The following is an 18,024-nucleotide window of genomic DNA, read 5'->3' as shown; positions in this document are numbered from 1 at the left end:
AATGTCGACAGCCTGATTGATGAGAATGGTCTTCATCCTCCCAGTAGATGAGGCTGTGTTCTCAATAATTGTAACGAGTGTAAAGGATTCCAAGACCAAAAAGTTTGAGAACTGCTGAGTTAGAAGTTTAAGGCAATGTATTTTCTTATATTAAACTTTAGCGTATAGCAATTAAGAGTCTCCATCTTAAAACTGTCTTTAAAAATGCCTATGTCTCACATGGACAATGTAGTTACGGGGGTGGGGGGGAGGGAAGGGAGAGAAAAATAAAATAAAATAAATAAAATAAATTAAAAAATAAAATGTTAAAAAATAAAAAATAATAAAAATGCCTGTCTCGATTTCTTTAAAATGAGGTTATAGCACAACTATAATACTAATCTATATTATAATATTTAATAAAAGATTAATTTAAAATATTAACCATAGTAGTTTGGATTAAAATTGAGCATTTTAAACAAAACAAAATGAGAAAACCCCACAAAAACCCAAACTAAGAGAAGTACATTAACAGTAAATTTAAAGAAATTTCCTTAATTTTCTGTTTCTCTTCCCCTCAACTCCATTTTTTCTCAAGAACAGTAGAAAAAAAGCATCTAATTTGCTATTACCACAACATTTGATCAGTGAAGGCTTCTACTTCTAAGCAATTTACCTTGGCCCACGTTAATAAACAATCACTGCAAGTGAAATTCCATAGTAACAAAACTCATCTTAACTGGATATTGTATAAACAGATAACTCTGAACTTGGCATGTTTATGGCTGCTGTCATGATGATAAACTTCATTTTAAATAAAATCAAGTAGCCACTGTCTTCCAGTTCACTGCAGTGGCTATACAATGTCACAATAACTTGATATTTATAAGCCATTTTATCTTTACATAGAGGGTAAGCCATGTGGGCAGAAAGTTCACTGCAATGAAATACAATGTCTGTATACTTTGATATTTATAATCCTTATTACCTAATAGAAGGTTAGTTACATGGGCACAAAGCCCATTTACAAAATGACAATATAAGGGCTACCCAAGTGCACAATTACATTTGATTTAAGGCTTAATAAAAATTTATTTAAAGTATTCTAGCTTTTTGAAAAATTAAAATTCAAATAATAAATTAAAAACAGTAAACTGGAACAATCAAATACTGCTATGAGTTAATAATAGATAAGTCTTACTAGGAAATTACTATGTATAGGTATTACACATGGTTGTTGACATGTTTTAGCTCATTCACCACCACCACCTCCCAATAGTCCAATGACATAGGCATTACTATTATTCTATTTTTACAAGAGGGAAGAAATTGATCTTTGCAGCATTTAAACTCATGCCGTGATTCAGTGGCCCATGTTCTCAGTCACTATCCTATACTGGTTTCCACTTTAAAACTGATTTTAAGCAAATCTATAGAGGTTTTTTAAAAAAGGTGTGTTCATTAAAATTTTGTTCTCATTTGTTTGTCCTTGCTGCTTTGGTTGCTGACTGCTGTGTCCCGTGTTGAACTGTGTCCTTTCAAAAGACATGTTGAAGTCCTAACACCTGGTACCTGTGAATGTGACCTTACTTGGAAATAGGGTCTTTGCAAAACGTAAAGAAGAGGTTATACTAGCTTAGGATGGGCCCTAAATCCAATGACTAGTGTCCTTATAAAGAGTGGAAGATTTGGAGACACGGAAACACAGGAATAAGACTGTCACGTGAAGACGGAGGCAGTGATTTGGATTATGTTGCCACAAGCCAAGGAATGCCAGGGCTACCGGAAGCTGGAAGAGGCAAGGAAGGATTCTTCCTTAGAATCTTTGGAGGAAAAATGACCCTACCTCCATCTTGATTTTAGATTCCTAGCCTCCAGAACTATGAGAGAATATATTTGTTTTTTTAATAAGTCACCCAATTTGCAGTATTTTCTTACAGCAGCCCCAGGAAACTATTGCACTGACTACATGGACTGGAGCTCCAGCTGAGCAGGACTGTGGTGTTTTAACCACCAGCACAGCTGATGCTGGAGGTTGACAGGAGGCAGGTGGCCAGCCATGGGACACTAGGGCTTGCCTCCAAAAAGGAAAGAAGAAGAGTTCAGGGAGAAACAATAAGACCCTTCCACATGTTAAGTATCTTAAAGTTCAGACAATAAACCAAAGGATGGCAAATGGTGTAAGTCCTTCGTGGCATCCTTAGGTCTGAGGCAGACTGTCCACAGCAAGCAGTTAGGCTGTGGAGGAGGTCAAGGCTGAGTGGAGGAAAAACCTGGGCTTCTTTTCGGGGTATGCACCGACCACCAGGGCCAGTCCCTTAAAGACGCTTAGCTCACCACAGCCACCTGGGATAATATGAGCAGTGACTGAACAGATTTAAAAATACGAGTACAGAAAGGCAGGAAGGTTACAAATCCTAGGAAAAAGCTGGGTCTACAGACAACGGTGAAGAAATAATAGGGAATATGTAGTAAATGCTTCCTGTATGCCAGACACTGATTTAAGCACTGAGTGTGTGAGAACCACCTTTCCCTTGACATCAAGCCAGCAGGGCTGTGGTAAGATCCCCATTTTGCAGATGAGGAAAATGCGGCACAGAAATGCGGACTCACTGGTCAAGGTCGTACAGCTAATACTTCCAGGAGTGAAATCGGTCCATTGATTCCACTCCTAAATTCTGCTCCCCACAAGGGGCTAAGTGGGTATAAAGGGTCCAAAGTACACAGGGAACCCACTGGGCTGGAGGAGATGTCCCACGCACATCCCCTTTTTAGTTGTCTGGGTCCAGGAGAGGCCCAGGAAAGAGTGGGAGAAGCCGCACAGAGAGGTAAGAGAAAGGAGATACTGAGAGAGAAAAAAGGAAAGGGAGAGACCAACAAAGAAAAAAAAATATTGAATGAGACTCTAGTTGGAGGACTGCTACTGTCTGACTTCAGACATACTATAAACCTACACTCATTAAGACAGTGTGGTACTGGTGAAAAAAGAGACAAAAGACAAGCCACAGACTGGGAGAAAATATTTGTAAAATACACACCTAATAAAGTACTTTTATCCAAAATTTTTTAAAAAAATCTTAAACTTCAACAATAAGAAAACAATGAGATTTTAGAATGGTCCAAACTATTTGGTATATAAAATGGTGCTTAACAGGTACATGAAACAGATAACTGAAAGGGTTCTTTCTCAACATCATTAATCATCAGAGAAATACAAATTGAAACCACAATGAGATATTACCTTATATCTGTTAGAATGGCTATTATTAAAAAGACCCCCAATAACATGTTGCCAAGGGTATAGAGAAAAGGGAATCCTTGTGCACTGTTGGTGGGAATGTAAATTGGTACAACTACTATGGAAAACAGTATGGGAGTTCCTCAAAAAATTAAAAATAGAACTATCATATGATCCAGCAATCCCACTTCTGGGTATAATTCCAAAGGAAAAGAAACCACTATCTCAAGGAGATATCTGCACCTCCATGTTCACTGAAGTATTATTCACAGTAGCCAAGACATGAAAACAACCTAAGTTCCATTGACAGATGAATGGATAAAAAAATGTGATGTGTGTAACACACACACACACACACACACACACACAGAGGAATATTATTCAGCTATAAAAAGGAGATCCTGCCATTTGTGACAACATGGATGATCTCAAGGGCATTATGTGAAGTGAAGTAAGTTAGAAAGACAAATACTGTATGACCTCACTTATATGTGGACTTTCAAACAACAGCAGCAACAACAACAACAACAAAACCCCTCTGAACTTGCAGAAATAGAGAACAGATTTGTGGTCGCCAGAGGCAGAGGGTGGCAGGTGGGGGAAAGATATGGACTTCCTGTTATAAGTTCTAGGGATGTAATGTATAGAATGGTGACTCTAGTTAATACTATATTGCATATTTGAGAGGTGCTAAGAGATTTTAAAAGTTCTCATCACAAGGAAAAATTATAACTATGTGAAGTGATAGATGCTAATTAAATTTACTGTGGTAATCATTTTGCAATATGTACATATATCAAATTGTTATGTTGTACATCTTAAACTAATACAATGTTTTATATCAACTATATCTCAATAACACTGGGGAAAAAAAGGTGCCCCATATCATATGTCATTAGAGAATTACAAATTAAAACAACAAGATACCACTACAGGCCTATAAGGTGGCCAAAATCTAAAACAATGACTACACCAAATACTGGTGAGGATGAAGAGCAACAGGAACTCTCATTGCTGGTGGGGATGCAAAATGGTACAGCCACTTCGGAAGGCAGTTAGGCAGTTTCTTACAAAATTAAAGATGCTCTTACCGTATGATTCAGCAATTGTGTTCCTTGCTATCTACCCAAAAGAGTCGAAAACGTATGTGCACACAAAAGTATACACATGGATGTTTATAGCAGCTTTGTTCATAATTGCCAAAACTTGGAAGCAACCAAGATGTTCTTTAGTAAGTAAATGGATAAACTGTGGTGGATCCACACAATGGAATGATATTCATTGTGGAAAAGAAATGAGCTACCAAACAATGAAAAGACATAGAGCAAACTTAAATGCATACTACTAAGAAGCCAATTTAAAAAGGCTGGCTACATACTGTATGATTCCAACTATATGACATCCTGGAAAAGGCAAAACTATGGAAAGAGTAAAAATATCAGTGGTTGCCAGGGGTTATGGAGGTGGGAGGGATGGATAGGCAGAGCACAGAATTTTTAGGGCAGTGGAACTCTGCATGACAGCATAATGGTGGATACATGTTATTAAACATTTGTCCAAATTCGAAATGTACCAACACTAACAGTGACCCCTAAGGTAAACTACCTACAGTCTTTCGGTAATAATGATGTATCAATGTAGTTCATCAGTTGTAACAAATGTACTATTCTGGTGAGGGGATGTTGATAAAGAGGGAGGCTATGCATGCCTCAGGACAGGAAGTATAGGAAATCTCAGTACCTTCTAATTTTACTGTAAAATTAAAACTGCTCAGAAATAAATTCTATCACATAAAAAATTTAAAATAAACAAATAAACATCGACTGAGCAAAGCAAAAAAAAAAAAAAAAGGCTTTCACTGGCAGAGTTCACTACAAGACACTTTTGTGCCCCCAGGTCTCAGCCTTCTGTCGGATGCTTAATGAAATCTGAGGAGAAAGGCCTGGTACGCCCCCTTGCGGAATGCGACAGGCGAGTGGAGGGGTTGTTTCAGAAAGGTCTGGCCTAAGCCTCCGGCTGGTGGCCACGTGAAGGTATCATCAGAGAAGCTCTTCAAAATACCGATGCTGGGCTCGAAAGCACAACTGAGACCTTCCGGTAGCAGAGTACCGGGAGCTGAAACGCGCTCGTGTTCATTCTAACGTGCAGCCGGGGTTGGGAATCACCTCGAGGCAGCGGCAGCGGGGTGGGGTAAGGGGGCTGGGGGTCAGGACAAAGCAAATAAGAAAAGGAGGGTGCCGCCGTCCGCGTGGTCGCACTCTTGGGTGCTCACACTCTTAGATGCCCTCTGCAGCTGCACGCTTTCCGAGGCCCGCGGCGTGGGTGCCATGCTGTCGACAGCTTTCACATCAAGAATGGGTGTCCCCAGGGTAGGTGCGCTGTCTGCTCCGGGAGGAGGGAGCCTAGGGCCTTACGTCTGCGTCAGGATCAGGCCGACCTCGCGCCCGTGACCCCGCAGCGCACCCGCCTCACCCCGTTTCACAATCCAGGCCCGGGCACCACGTGCCGGTTCCGCGTTTGCGCTCTAGTTAAGGGCTTTGTCACTTTCCCACTGTATTGCCACCCAGGGAGAGATGACATCGCTTCGGACCTCACTTTGGACATACGAGGACAAATGGGTGACCACGTATCATATGGAGCGAACTTTCTCCTACACCCGCTAACCTGCCACCTTTAAAACTAAAAAATATGCAAGCACACAAATATAATAAACAAAACGCGCGCGCGAGGACGAGCACATAGATAAGTGGAACCAGCACAAGGGCGTAGCCAGTGCCAGGAAGGTGGCTTCACGCTCACCGGTCGCCAGCGCACCCTAAACCTTCTGCGCACCCGCCCGCTACTCCGCACCTCGCTATGCAGCCAACTCTGCGGTCGGCTGCGGGGGTCGGCTATCGGGGAAGCAGATTTGGTAGCTGGAATATCTTGGGGGATCCAGCTGGGGAAGGGCCGACCCGCCCCCCTCCCCCAACGCAAAGTCTTCCCGGCACTGCGTCGGCCCCGTGCCCTCCAGCGCTGGTCCCGCACCTGTCTGCGGCGCAAGCAGGAGGTGACTCCGGAAGCGCGCGTCGGGGGCGGAGGCGCCCACCTCTGCCGCTCCCGGCCCTTTAAGGCCGCTGGTTTCCGTGGCGGGCTCGGGGCGGGGACAGCGCAGCGCGCGCCACGCGGGCGCCTCCCCGGAGCCGTAAGTAGCTGCAAGGCCGCGCCCCGGGCCCCAGCGTGTCGCAGGATCCCGCTTCGGGGTCGGCCTGGGCGCGCCCCGGGCCCTCCGCCCGGCAGCTCCCGCCACCCCCGGGGCGGGCGGGCGGGCGTCCCGCGTGGCTGTGGGGCTCAAAGGGCCCTGCGGCCCCTCCCCCATCTCGCATTCCCACCCCCGCCGGCTCCCAGAGCCCCGGGGCCAGCCGGAAGGAAGTGCGTACTGGTCGCCCTTCTAGGGGGCGGTCGCACGCAGGTTTGGGGGACTCCGGGGAGGCCTCTTAGCCGCGGACGCCCGAGTCCATCCCTGACCCGGGGTCCCGCTCTCCCCGCAAGCGACTCGGAATCCATGAGTGTCTTTCACTTCTAGTCTCTAGGGGATGGAACTGCATCGACCGTATATATGCAGCTGGCGTCAAAACGCAGGTTAATTAAGCCGTGCACACCCAGACGAAGGGCGGGTTCGCGTCCCTGGTTGTCAGAGCGGTTGAACGCACCCCTTGGGACGGGGTGGAGGCCAGACCGAAAAAATACAAAAATTACCCTACTGACTGCAGCAGATTCCAGCTGCAGTCCACGCGGGTCTGGGAAATTTAGAAAGCGCTACTTTCCCCCGGGCCCTTTACCTCCTCCTCGCGCACCTTTACGCCGCTCTGAATTCACGGATTCCGAACAGCGAAATGTGTAGGGCATCCTGCCGGAGTTGTACTGTTCTGAGTGCTGTTGCCCAAAGACATCCTTTGGCCTCGGAGCCAAATCTGACTTTCCAGAAGACTTGGAGGAAGAGTCAGGCAAAAAGAATTAGACAAAAGCTTCTCCCACCTCCTTTTTCTTTTGAACTCGTAAAGCGACCTTAAGCATTTGGGGCCACCTAAGAGATAATGCAGTTTTTGGCCAGAGCGTCACTCAGGACTCTTTTGCCCAACAGGTTTAAGGGAGCAGAGAGTAGGAGCAGTGGAAATGGCCCTAGTGCCCTATGAGGAGACCGCGCTAATGGGGTTGCAGAAATTCCACAAACCTCTTGCCACCTTCTCCTTTGCAAGCCACACGATCCAGATCCGGCAGGACTGGAGGCAACTGGGAGTTGCAGCTGTGGTTTGGGATGCGGTAAGTAAGCCGTGTGTGTGTGTGTGTGTGTGTGTGTAAGACTGTGTGTTATTATAAGAATGGTCTTTATTTTTTTTAAAAAAATAACAGCTTTATTGGGATATAATTCATATACCATGCACTTCACCTATTTAAAGTGTATAATTGTGTGTGTGTGTGTTTAGTGAATTCAGAGTGGTGCAACCATCACCACACTCAATTTTAAAACATTTTCATCACCCCCCCAAAAAAAACTTCCACCCATTAGAATTACTCCCCTGCCCCAATTCCACCCAAATAGATTGCATTTTAAGGGTGTGTAAAGGAAAGCTGAGGGAAATTAAATGACTTGCCGGTAGTTTACCCAGCAGATAAGAGGGAGGACTGGAAGGAAAGCAGGAGACCCTAACTGCTTTGGATGCTCATTAATTTTTAAGTTTAATTTTTAAAATATTGCACAAAGAATATTGTAAAACGTCAAAGCCCAAAGTGGATCATGTGTTTTAAGTTTTCTATAGTTGTAATGGTTGCAAAATTACACCATAATTGCTTTTTTTACTTCCTCTTCCAGCACTGTTTTCAGCTGCTTGTGACAGTGACTTGCCCTCAGCATCTATCGCCACACCTGGGATTCAGTGGGAACTCATTTGATGTTAGATAAATGCTTGGCATATATACAATTTTATAGGCTTAGCATTGTTATTAGGGAAGTTAGAGAAACACTGCGGAATAAAACTCAATATATTCTAACCTAGTAATACCACTTCTAGGAAGCTAGTCCAAAGAACCACATGGAAAGTATTCCTAGACCAAGTAATAAAGATGCATAATAATGGGTGAGCCTCCAAAATGCTCACCAAGATGCATAATAATGGGTGAGCCTCCAAAATGCTCACCAAGAAGAGGAATTGCTAATTATACTAATAGTGTGTGGCCTTGAAAAACAAACTATATTTAAAAATTATGTTAAAAGTATACAGTGCTTTTATAGAATTATATGCAAATACTTACACATCAAGTATCTAAAACTTATCTTTAGATGCCTGATAACATATGCTGAGGACCCCTGTGGGGTGATGACTGTCAGGGATGCAGGAGGGAGGAATGCAGCTCCAGGTGCCTTGGGTGCTATTCTGCTTTTCCCTGTGGGGGACATTGTGGCCTTGCTGACTTGAACTTGGTTCAGGAACTGGACATTCCCACAAGCAAAATCTGAGACTGTTTATATCAGCTCTGCTAGAGGAGCTCTGTAAGCCTTGAGTGTAGAAACTCTGTGACAGTAAGAAACTAAACTTCCCAGATTCAGCAGGACCCTGTCTTGTGTGGGCAATGTCACTGACTACTGCTGCTCCTGTTAGCGGCCTGGGGCAGCTGTTCTGTGGGATGCAGCGTCTGTGCGTGCTCTAGGAGGTTACCTCCCAGCAGCAGCTGAGTTCCTGTGTGTGTTATTAAACTGGGAATGGAACCTTGCATGTCAGCACATTGAAACCCTTCAGCTGTAAAAGTGCTTGTTGACCTTAATCATAATCACGTTGTGTTTTGACTCAGGCCGTTGTTCTTTCCACGTACCTGGAGATGGGAGCTGTGGAGCTCAGGGGCTGCTCTGCCGTGGAGCTGGGTGCTGGCACAGGGCTGGTGGGCATAGTGGCTGCCCTGCTGGGTGAGTATGACACATTAGCTGAGTGGAACTTATCAAGAGGTACACTTGCTGTTTCCTTGACACAAAACCTGTTGTTAGTTTTCCCCTTACTGGATTATTTTTCTTTCCCTTGTACTTATTGTGAGTTATGGGCAAACTGCTGGTGCTCTTAACTCCAGTTAGGCTAATTTCTTCTTGCTCTTATCCTATTTTTATATGTCTCATGAGAGATCGCTTTGCCTCCTTCAATTTTACAAAGCTAATATGATTGGAAGGCGACTTTAAGTTCAGAGAGAATTATCTTATTCATGTGCATAGTTTTCTTACAGTTTAGGTGCTTTCCCATACGCTGTGGGTTTAACCCTGAGAGGTGGGTAGAGCAGATAGTCTCTTTCCTTCATTGCTAGGAAACTTTGCTGGTTTTTCTCTTCTAGAAAAGGTTGGCTCTGCTACAGTTTGTACTGACATCTTATATTGAAAAATTGTTTTAACAGTATACAGTTATGAATTGATTAATATCAAGGTTTGTTATTTTTTTAAAATTTGGTTTGCATACATTAATTTAGGCCTAGAGTATTTTTAAGCCTCATTATTATCTGATTATTCATTATTGACTCCTTTCTTCAATTTCTGGCTCATACAGTTTGAGCTAGCTAATGGTAGGATAGACCAGCTTCTAAGATTCCATATGCAATATTCACCACTTCAATACTGTCACTTAAGGCTCTTGTTAAAATGCAGCCTCTGATTCCCAAGGTCTGGAGCAGGGCCTGAGAGCCTACATTCCTAACAAGGCCCAGATGGTGATGGTGCCAGCACGTAACTTATTTCTGCCTTTCTCTTAACTCAGTTCTTTTTCAGTATTCCTTTCTCTATTTAGATTTTGCCTTCCAAAATTTAGTGGGGAGCATGGGCAGGAGTGGTGGTTAGAAGTAGGTATAAACTGTTTTAGGTTTCCATCTGTCTGTACCCACAGCACTTTGTCACTGAGAAGGCTCTTGCTCCTTAGGTTAGCCTTATAACCTCCCCAAGGATGCTAGGTATTATTTTTCATCTTCATTTTTCAAATGAAACTGGGGTTCCAGGAGATGAAGCCACTCCCTGAAGTCCTGCTCATTGGAGCCCTCTAACTCAAACCGGCTCGTCAGACACAGCAGCTCTAGTTATTTTCTTTCCATGACACTAACTTCCCTCTGCTGTTATGAGACGAGTTACCTGGGAGGCGAAATGAGGTTTTTTTTGTTTCCTTCTGAGAACAAGGGCTTCATGCAAAACTTCACTGGCTGATACAGCGACATGCTAGTGCGGTAAAGTGTGTAGGTTTTGAGTTACACTTGGTTTTAACATGTTTTTTAACTTCTCCTAGCTGGGTGACCTTGGGCAAGTTTGCTTAACTTCTAAACTTGAATTTCTCTATAAAATGGGGAAATAATTGTATTCATTCCACACTGAAGATCAAAGGAGAGCATGTGTAGAAATCTGTTGGCTCATTGACTGTCACAAAGTAAATGCTCCATAAGTGTTGATTACCTCTCAGTATTTCTGTTTCCGATGTGGAAATCTGGACCTGGGCTTGGGAAAGCCAGCATAAGGCTCTTCAGACTATCACAGAGTGAGGACTAGTTAGGCTTTGCCACAAGAGACTTGGTTTCTGCAGAGCTTACAGTTTAGGTGCTTCCCGACCCAGCTTCACAGTTACCTGTTTGAGTTCTTTCCTGCCCCAAAGCAAAATTAATTGCTGCCTTATTTCTTTTCCCTACGGTCCTTGGTGTACTCCCCACCTCTGTCCCACGATCACATTTCACGATAGGTCGTCATTTCATCTATCTGTCTCTTCCGAGGAATGGGACTGTGTCTCTGTGTGTTCTTGGCCCTAGTACAGCACCTGCTGCACAGGAGATAAATAGTTCTGGGGTAAGAAATGAGAATACTAGAAAATCATGAAAATTAATGTCTCTGTTATAAAATTTATGTAATTCTTACAAAAATAGCCCTAAAAGCACTCTAAAATAAGAGGGGACAAACCCACTAAAGATTCTAATTATTTAAAATATTTTTATTTTTTATTATCTGAGTCATTTTTTTCTGAATTCAGGGAACACCCAATAGCTGTCAGATTGTCCCATCCAAAATGCAAAAAAGTGATGAATTGATACAGTTCATCCTGTATCAATTTACATCCCTAAACATCCTGTGCCTCCTCATTGCCTACAGGCTAAATCCCAGGCTCCTTAGGAAGGCTGTGTAATCTCGTTTTGCCTGACTCTTAGCCACTTTGTCAAAGTTCCAGGGACACACACACTTCTGGACTATCCCTTCCTGGCCTGTCCCTTCTGCCTTGAATGCCTTCCTATACTCTTTTCAAATGGTTAATACCACATCTTTTAGGTGTAAACTCAGATTTCCCTTTTTTTCCTACATCTTTCTTTTTTTCCTACGTCTTTCCATGGCAGCGCTACCTGGCTGGCCCACTTCAGCTGCAGCCTCGGCTACAGGACCCGTTTACGCATTATGCTGGGCTATGCTGTCTTATTGGGTCAGTCGCCATTCGTCTTTTATGAACTCAGTATTACCTCACTTCCCTCCTTCTCCAGCATAAATCATAGGCAGTCATTTTATCATCATCTTTATCACCATCGGCTCTCATACTGTCAACACCCTGCCCTTCCTTGCTTCATCTTCTTCACTAGGCTAAAAAGAAGGTTGAGTGCAGTTCACCTGTTCCAGGCCTGCACCTGTGCAGCTGGATGTAGTGGGAGGAAACACATGGCTGCCGGCTCTTCAGTTCATGATCAGGAACCTGGTGCGAAGGGGGCTCTTAACGCTGCCAAGCAGTCACACTGCTTCCTCTCTCACTCTGCTAACCCACTGTCATTTTGAACCAAACAATAATTAAAAGAAGCTTTCTGTTATTGAAGTTTCTCAACCAATAAATGCAAAAGGAATCTAATGAATTAATGATCTGGGCATTGAGTATCTGGCTGTTCTCATCACAAAAATAGAGCCTACCAGATATTATATACCTCTTGAGGAAAAACATACCAACACCTCTGAAAATAGTCTTGTTCAAAAAATTAAACCCAAATCAAAAAAATGTACAGGTGACATAGAGGACAGAAGAACATGCTAAACTACATATGATGCAATCAGCAAAATCCAGATCGTGGGAAACTATGGGACAGATGATCCATTTTTTCCCTAAATTCCAAGAGAAAAAAAGATAGAAAGGAAACTGATAGATTAAAAGAAACAAGACATCCTCCGTACCCCTTCCCCAAGAGAGGCAAACCCCCAAAACAAAACCACAGGGTTGGACAGTTGGGTGATCAAACTCAGTGACTAGTGAAGGGGTGGTTCCCGTTACAGTGAGGGAATGGTTACTTGCGGGTGGGCTGTGTTTTGGAGATGGCTTGTGGAACGTGTCTGGGGGTGGTTACAGCAAGGTGCAAGTCACCAGCCTCCTTCACCTGGATCACTGTGGTGGCCTCCTAGCTGTCTCCTTGCGTCTGGCTTGGCCCCACTGCTGGGAATTCTGTTAAAACCTAAGTCAGATCATTAGCACTTCTGTTCCACAATCTCCCATGGCTTCCTACCTCACTCAAAAAAAGCCAAAGCCTCTCCGAGCAAGACCTCTGTGGCTGTAGGTGATCTGCCTCTCTTCTTGTTACTTCTCTGAAACCATTTCTCTCTTTCATTCCTCATCACTCATTTCAGCCACTCCAGCCGCAGTCTCCTTGCCTGCACCTTCTAGGCCTTTGCACTTGCTCTTCTGCCTGCCAGGAACATTCTTCCCCCTGATATGCACTCAGTTATTACCACACTTCCTTCAGGCCTTTACCTAAGTCATCTCCTCAGAGAGGCCTTCGCCTTCTATCCAGTCTAAAATTTCACATTTTCCTTATTTCCTGACATTTTATGTCTCTCTGTCCTGATTTATTTTTGTCCTTAGTGTATATCTCTAAATAACATACTGGATGTTATTCTTTTTAAAACCCTGGTATTTTCCATCTCTTCAAGTACAAAGCTCTTGAGTATAAGCTTTGTGAGGGTAGGGGTTTTTGTCCCGTGGCTGATGGTAGCCACGTGAATATTTGTAGAATTGATGCATGTTATAGGGGAATGGTCTAATGACATTAAGATCCTGTTAAGACCCCTAGAATACCTAGCAGGTTAGGAGTAGCCTCAGAAATCCCTGAAGCAGGCATTAGAGGAGGTCTACATCTAAGGCTATTAACGTGAACGCCGAGACGATCTTCCAAAGATTAGACCACTCCAGTATTGCCAGCAGAGTGCCATGGAGACTGTTAAGAAATCTAGAGGTAAAGTTCTGAGACAAACCAGGAAAAGGCTGTCTGTGATTTCTGATGACAGTATAACTGAATTCTCCTCACCATGCAGCACGCTGTCTAGCAATGAATGGTTAAAGTGGTAGGTCCATGCTTGTAAAATCTAACAACTGGAACATGTTCACAGTATCACACTCAGGACTGTAAATGTCAAAGTGAATTACATACCATCCTAACCTAATGTCATGGGTCAAGATAAGAAACATTAAGTATAAGCTGCCACTGAAATGTGCTCCTATAACTGTCATCCAGTAGGAGGACAGTGGTATGGAATCCTGTGAAGATTACAAACTGCAGAAGGATGCAAATGAGGAAGAATTTTATGAAAGAATGAAACAAAAATTTAAATTTCAGAATTGACACTGCCAGAATTAAGCAGGATCACACATGTTATATTGTTACTGCAGTGTGGACGAGGTGTTTCAGGGCTGACCGCATGTGGTTGCTTCGCTTTCAGGGTACCTACCAGCTTAGCCTGTCTCAGACGTATTGGTTAAAAAATTAGATCTTTTAGTTCATGGTAAACAACCCACAAGAACAGATTAGTAAAATATTGCCTCATTAATTTTATACACTGCATGTAGAAAGTTAGCATTTAGAGAACATTATCACATGTTAATTTATAGAGCTTGATTTAATACAATGTAATTTCTAAGTTTACCACTTTTTAATAACTATATATATTACATAAATACCTATAAATTGGCTGCTTCATAACAGCATACGCAGAAGTGGACTAGGATTTCTTAATAGCCAATTAATCTCTTCCTTTAGTCTTTTAAAGCTTTAAGCCCAAAAAGTAGCCTTTTCCTATTTTGGTATCTTGTCATCTTTGTAATCATTTGCTCTCAGATTTTTCATTCTTGGATTCCATTTTACTCTGAAACCTACTGACTTGAGAATTGTGAATGAATGAAATACAGTGGTAGACATCCGTGGAGAGTAGGCCAGCTCTGCCTGCAGCATTCGGAGCCTCAGCTTATTGTCATTTGGAGACCTTGCATTTCACAGCTACAACTTCAGCAAACGGCAGGTGTGTCACAGAGGCACGTCAGAGATTCACTCTTACCAGTAGGCCATGCAAAAAAGAGCTGCTGGTCATTGTTCTAATCTATTGCGACCATCCATGAAGGGCATCATCTTCTGCCGATCAGGTGGAATAGTTAGAGACACGCAACCCTGCCATTTAACTTGACCCTGCTACCTGTTAGTTGTACTGATGTGCACATTACTTTCTCTCTGTCCCACATTCTAGGTGCTCATGTGACTATCACGGATCGAAAGGTAGCTTTAGAATTTCTTAAATCAAATGTTCAAGCCAACTTACCTCTTCATATCCAATCCAAAGCTGTTGTTAAGGAGCTGACTTGGGGACAAAATATGGAGAGTTTTTCACCTGGAGAATTTGACCTGATACTTGGAGCTGATATCATATACTTAGAAGAAACGTTCACAGATCTTCTTCAAACTTTGGAACATCTCTCTAGCAACCAGTCTGTGATTCTTTTAGCTTGCCGAATTCGCTATGAACGGGATAACAACTTCTTAGCGATGCTGGAGAGGCAATTTACTGTGAGTAAGGTTCACTATGATCCTGAAAAAGATGTACATATTTTCAAAGCACAGAAGAGAAACCAGAGGGAGGGCTTATAGTTGGCTGTAATTAGTAAGAATGTTGTCATTACGTGTGTCAATTAAGGCCTTAAACTGAGAATCTAACCATACTTAATGAAATGGGTTTCGGTATAAAAAGTTTAACCAGGGGGTTCAAGGGACAAAGCACATGTGTAGATTTAAAACGAAGCAGCACTTTGTCCCATTGTGATTTTTTAGTCATATTTTACTCTTTCTCAAACTCAATTAAGATTAAAGAGAAGCGTGAGCTTTTTGTTTATGTTGTTTCTGTATCCTGTACCGCTCGCTCGCTCTTGAAAATCAGTTTTCACTGATGATATGATGAAGGACTGGTTGGTATAAGGGTATATTCAAAGCAGTGAGCTTGTTTTCTTTGGTGAGAGGCTAAGTCATGCAAATTATTTTAAACACATTCTAAGATATATTTTTAGCTCATTTTTTCTGATTTTTTAAATATGAAATGAGGTTTAATGTACATCCCTGAGCTGTTAATGCTCTTGAAATCTTTTGTCTACCCATTTAGTTCTTGAATGCTTTTGTTTGAGATTAGGATGTGAGTTTTTTAAGGTATCGTGTTTTCGGGCTTAATTTCAGATTTAGGTATATAAACAAAGGAATAAGTAAAAATAAAGTTTTAGTTACTTTTCGAAAGCATCTAAAATCTTAGATCTCCATTTGCTATGAATATAGGTTATCTTTCAAATTAAAAGCTGTGGTTTTCCCCTTCAGCTTTCCCTTTTCTCAAGTGTTATTTTTGTATTTCTTAGGCTTTCACTTCATGAGAGGTTAGCTCCCCGAGCATAAGCTTCTTCCATATTGTACTTATAACTGCTTATTCAGTGTTTGAATTCCCTAAAAGACTGTAAGCTTCCTGAGGGCCAGGAATGCTTCTGCCTCTTTCATTTTCGCCTCCCCAGTATCTAGTATATCATAACTAAGTATTTGTTGAATGAAAAAGATACATTCCATTTAGAGGTTATTGGCCTTTGGGTTAAATAGTGGTTACATTGTTTCATGATTATTTTTGATAGACTTTATGAATGAAGTCACACACACCAACAGCCCCTCCCCACACCTTTTTTCTTTTCCCACAATAAAAAAGCTTCAACAGCTTAAACAAATTTAGACCACAAGAATATTATAATCTCAGTATGGTATTTGATACTAGAGATAGATTTCCTTTGTAAAATATTAGAAACAAGACCTCCCCTTCCCTTTTAGCCGTCTAATGAATATCTTAGATGTGAAAATATCCACTGCATTATTTTCTACACATATTTTACATAGATTTACTTTAGTCAAGGTAAATTAAAAGTTCTGAGTGTTTTCTGATAAATTCACATGAAATAGAAATATCCATAGCTTACGAAATCCATAAAATGTCAGTATTATGCCGTTGAACATGGATAGTCTTTTAAAACAAGTAAAATAAAAGCCCTGTGGTATCATCATTGACACTGTAATGAAAGGCAAATCCCATTTAGGTGTGTTATTAGAAATGAATATATTAATGGAGTTCAGCTCTTTTACGTTAAAATACCTAACGTTGGAGATGGGCATTAAACGGTTTGAGGTCAGGTGAGGTGGGGTGGGGGTGGAGAGCTTCAAGATGCCTAGATGCTCTACCAAGTAAAGTAAATTTGGCTGTTTTACATTTTCATAAAACATTAACTAAGAATACTGCCGCCAGAAGAGGTTGAAGATATTTTTTTCTTGTCCTAATAGAAGAAAATAAAGGCAATAAAAATTTAGCGGAAATAGTTTGGTTGTCTAAGTGAAAATCAAGTGTTTTTTTTAGGCTTTGGGTAAAAAACGTTGTTGCAGTTCAGGTTCCCTGGGGAAGCGGAGATGGAGGTTAGGGTGCAGAAAGTTTAAATGGGACTGCTTTCAAGATCATCTCTGGAGTAAAATTAGCAGGTCTGGGAAAGAGGGGGAAGTTGGGCTGGAATTCAGTCAGGAAGTCCTCAGTGAATTCAGCTGGGATGGCCCTGCAGTTGGGCCATATTAAGGCAAGGGGGTGGGACTTTATATCCCTTGTTAGGTTAGTCATTGGATCCAAGGGACATAACCTTGGGGCGAAGACTATACCTGCAGAGGGACTCAGCCATCAGCCACTAGCCACCATTCCCAGAATCCCAGGAAATGAGTGCTTCAGAGGTGGGAGGATGAGGGTGGGGTGGGAGCTGGGGAGAGAATATATCTGGAGAGCATGCCTGTGTTCACTATAAATGTCAAGTCAACAACGTTGCGACATTTTTCACTTATGTTAAAAGTATTAATTTATCCCATAGATGTGCATTTTAAGTGTGCTCATTTTAGCAACCTAGGATAGAAACCTAGTCTAACCCTAACGTACTAAGCCTCAGTTCTCACATTGCTACTTATTTGAACTTTTATACAGTTAAGTTATCCAGTGGGTAGCAGTAACTTTTTCTCCAATTAAAATCAAATACTGTTGCCAAGGTGCTATGTTAAAATATATGTGTAATATCAGGTTCTGAGAACTACTGCTGTAAAATATGCTGTTTTCTAAGTAACTTACCTCTTAAGGGTATCTTTAGTTCATGAAAGAATTATCTGAAGCCCTTGTACCACCTTCAGGTAGTTTCTAGGAGAACATTTTTTCTTTCATACAAAAGGATAAGAATTCCAGTAGATCAAAATACTTTATCTAAATGGACTGAACCCTAGATTGAAAACTTTCAGGGCAGAATTAACAACATTGTCTGGGATGTTTTATCTTACCAAATACAATTTATGCTCCTAAGGGACAAGGACTGTACCTTATATTTTATATTTCAAGTGTTAACACGGAGCCCTTTTCATAAAGGGAGTTCAATAAACATTTACTCATGAAAACCCTTCCTTTACAGGTAAGTTATTTTATTAAATCACTTATTAAAACA

At 42.0% G+C, this 18,024-nt stretch overlaps 2 protein-coding genes across 5 annotated transcripts in view; one reads left to right on the top strand and one right to left on the bottom strand.

The window, feature by feature from the left end:
- Window positions 1-7,179, bottom strand: part of LOC120587585 (putative uncharacterized protein encoded by MAPKAPK5-AS1) — a 26,481-nt gene extending 19,302 nt beyond the window's left edge. Inside the window, exon 1 of one of the 2 annotated variants that reach the window (XR_005649027.1) lies at window positions 7,039-7,179. Coding sequence is in view for 1 of the 2 variants with exons in the window: in XM_039844585.1 (XP_039700519.1) it covers window positions 6,245-6,575 (331 nt within the window). In the remaining variant the exon portion in view is untranslated. Of the gene's footprint in view, window positions 1-6,244; window positions 6,609-7,038 lie in introns of those variants that run through there. The other variant, XM_039844585.1, reaches the window with a different exon arrangement.
- METTL21A (methyltransferase 21A, HSPA lysine) lies at window positions 6,269-18,024 on the top strand. Of its 3 annotated transcripts, none has more exons than XM_039844581.1 (4): window positions 6,269-6,401; window positions 7,341-7,519; window positions 9,047-9,158; window positions 14,739-18,024. In XM_039844581.1, the coding sequence occupies exons 2-4, from the start codon at window positions 7,373-7,375 to the stop codon at window positions 15,134-15,136; spliced, it is 657 nt and encodes a 218-aa protein (XP_039700515.1). In that variant the 5' UTR covers window positions 6,269-6,401; window positions 7,341-7,372; the 3' UTR covers window positions 15,137-18,024. The 3 variants fall into 3 exon arrangements, with proteins under 3 accessions (XP_039700515.1, XP_039700517.1, XP_039700516.1); XM_039844583.1 differs by lacking the exon at window positions 6,269-6,401 and adding an exon at window positions 6,493-6,628; XM_039844582.1 differs by lacking the exon at window positions 6,269-6,401 and adding an exon at window positions 6,685-6,869.

This window comes from Pteropus medius, unplaced genomic scaffold, assembly GCF_902729225.1.
Source record: "Pteropus medius unplaced genomic scaffold, Ma_sr-lr_union100, whole genome shotgun sequence".
Taxonomy (NCBI): domain Eukaryota; kingdom Metazoa; phylum Chordata; class Mammalia; order Chiroptera; family Pteropodidae; genus Pteropus; species Pteropus medius.
Note: the sequence above shows the minus strand (reverse complement) of the source record. Positions and strands in the feature narration are given on the sequence as shown.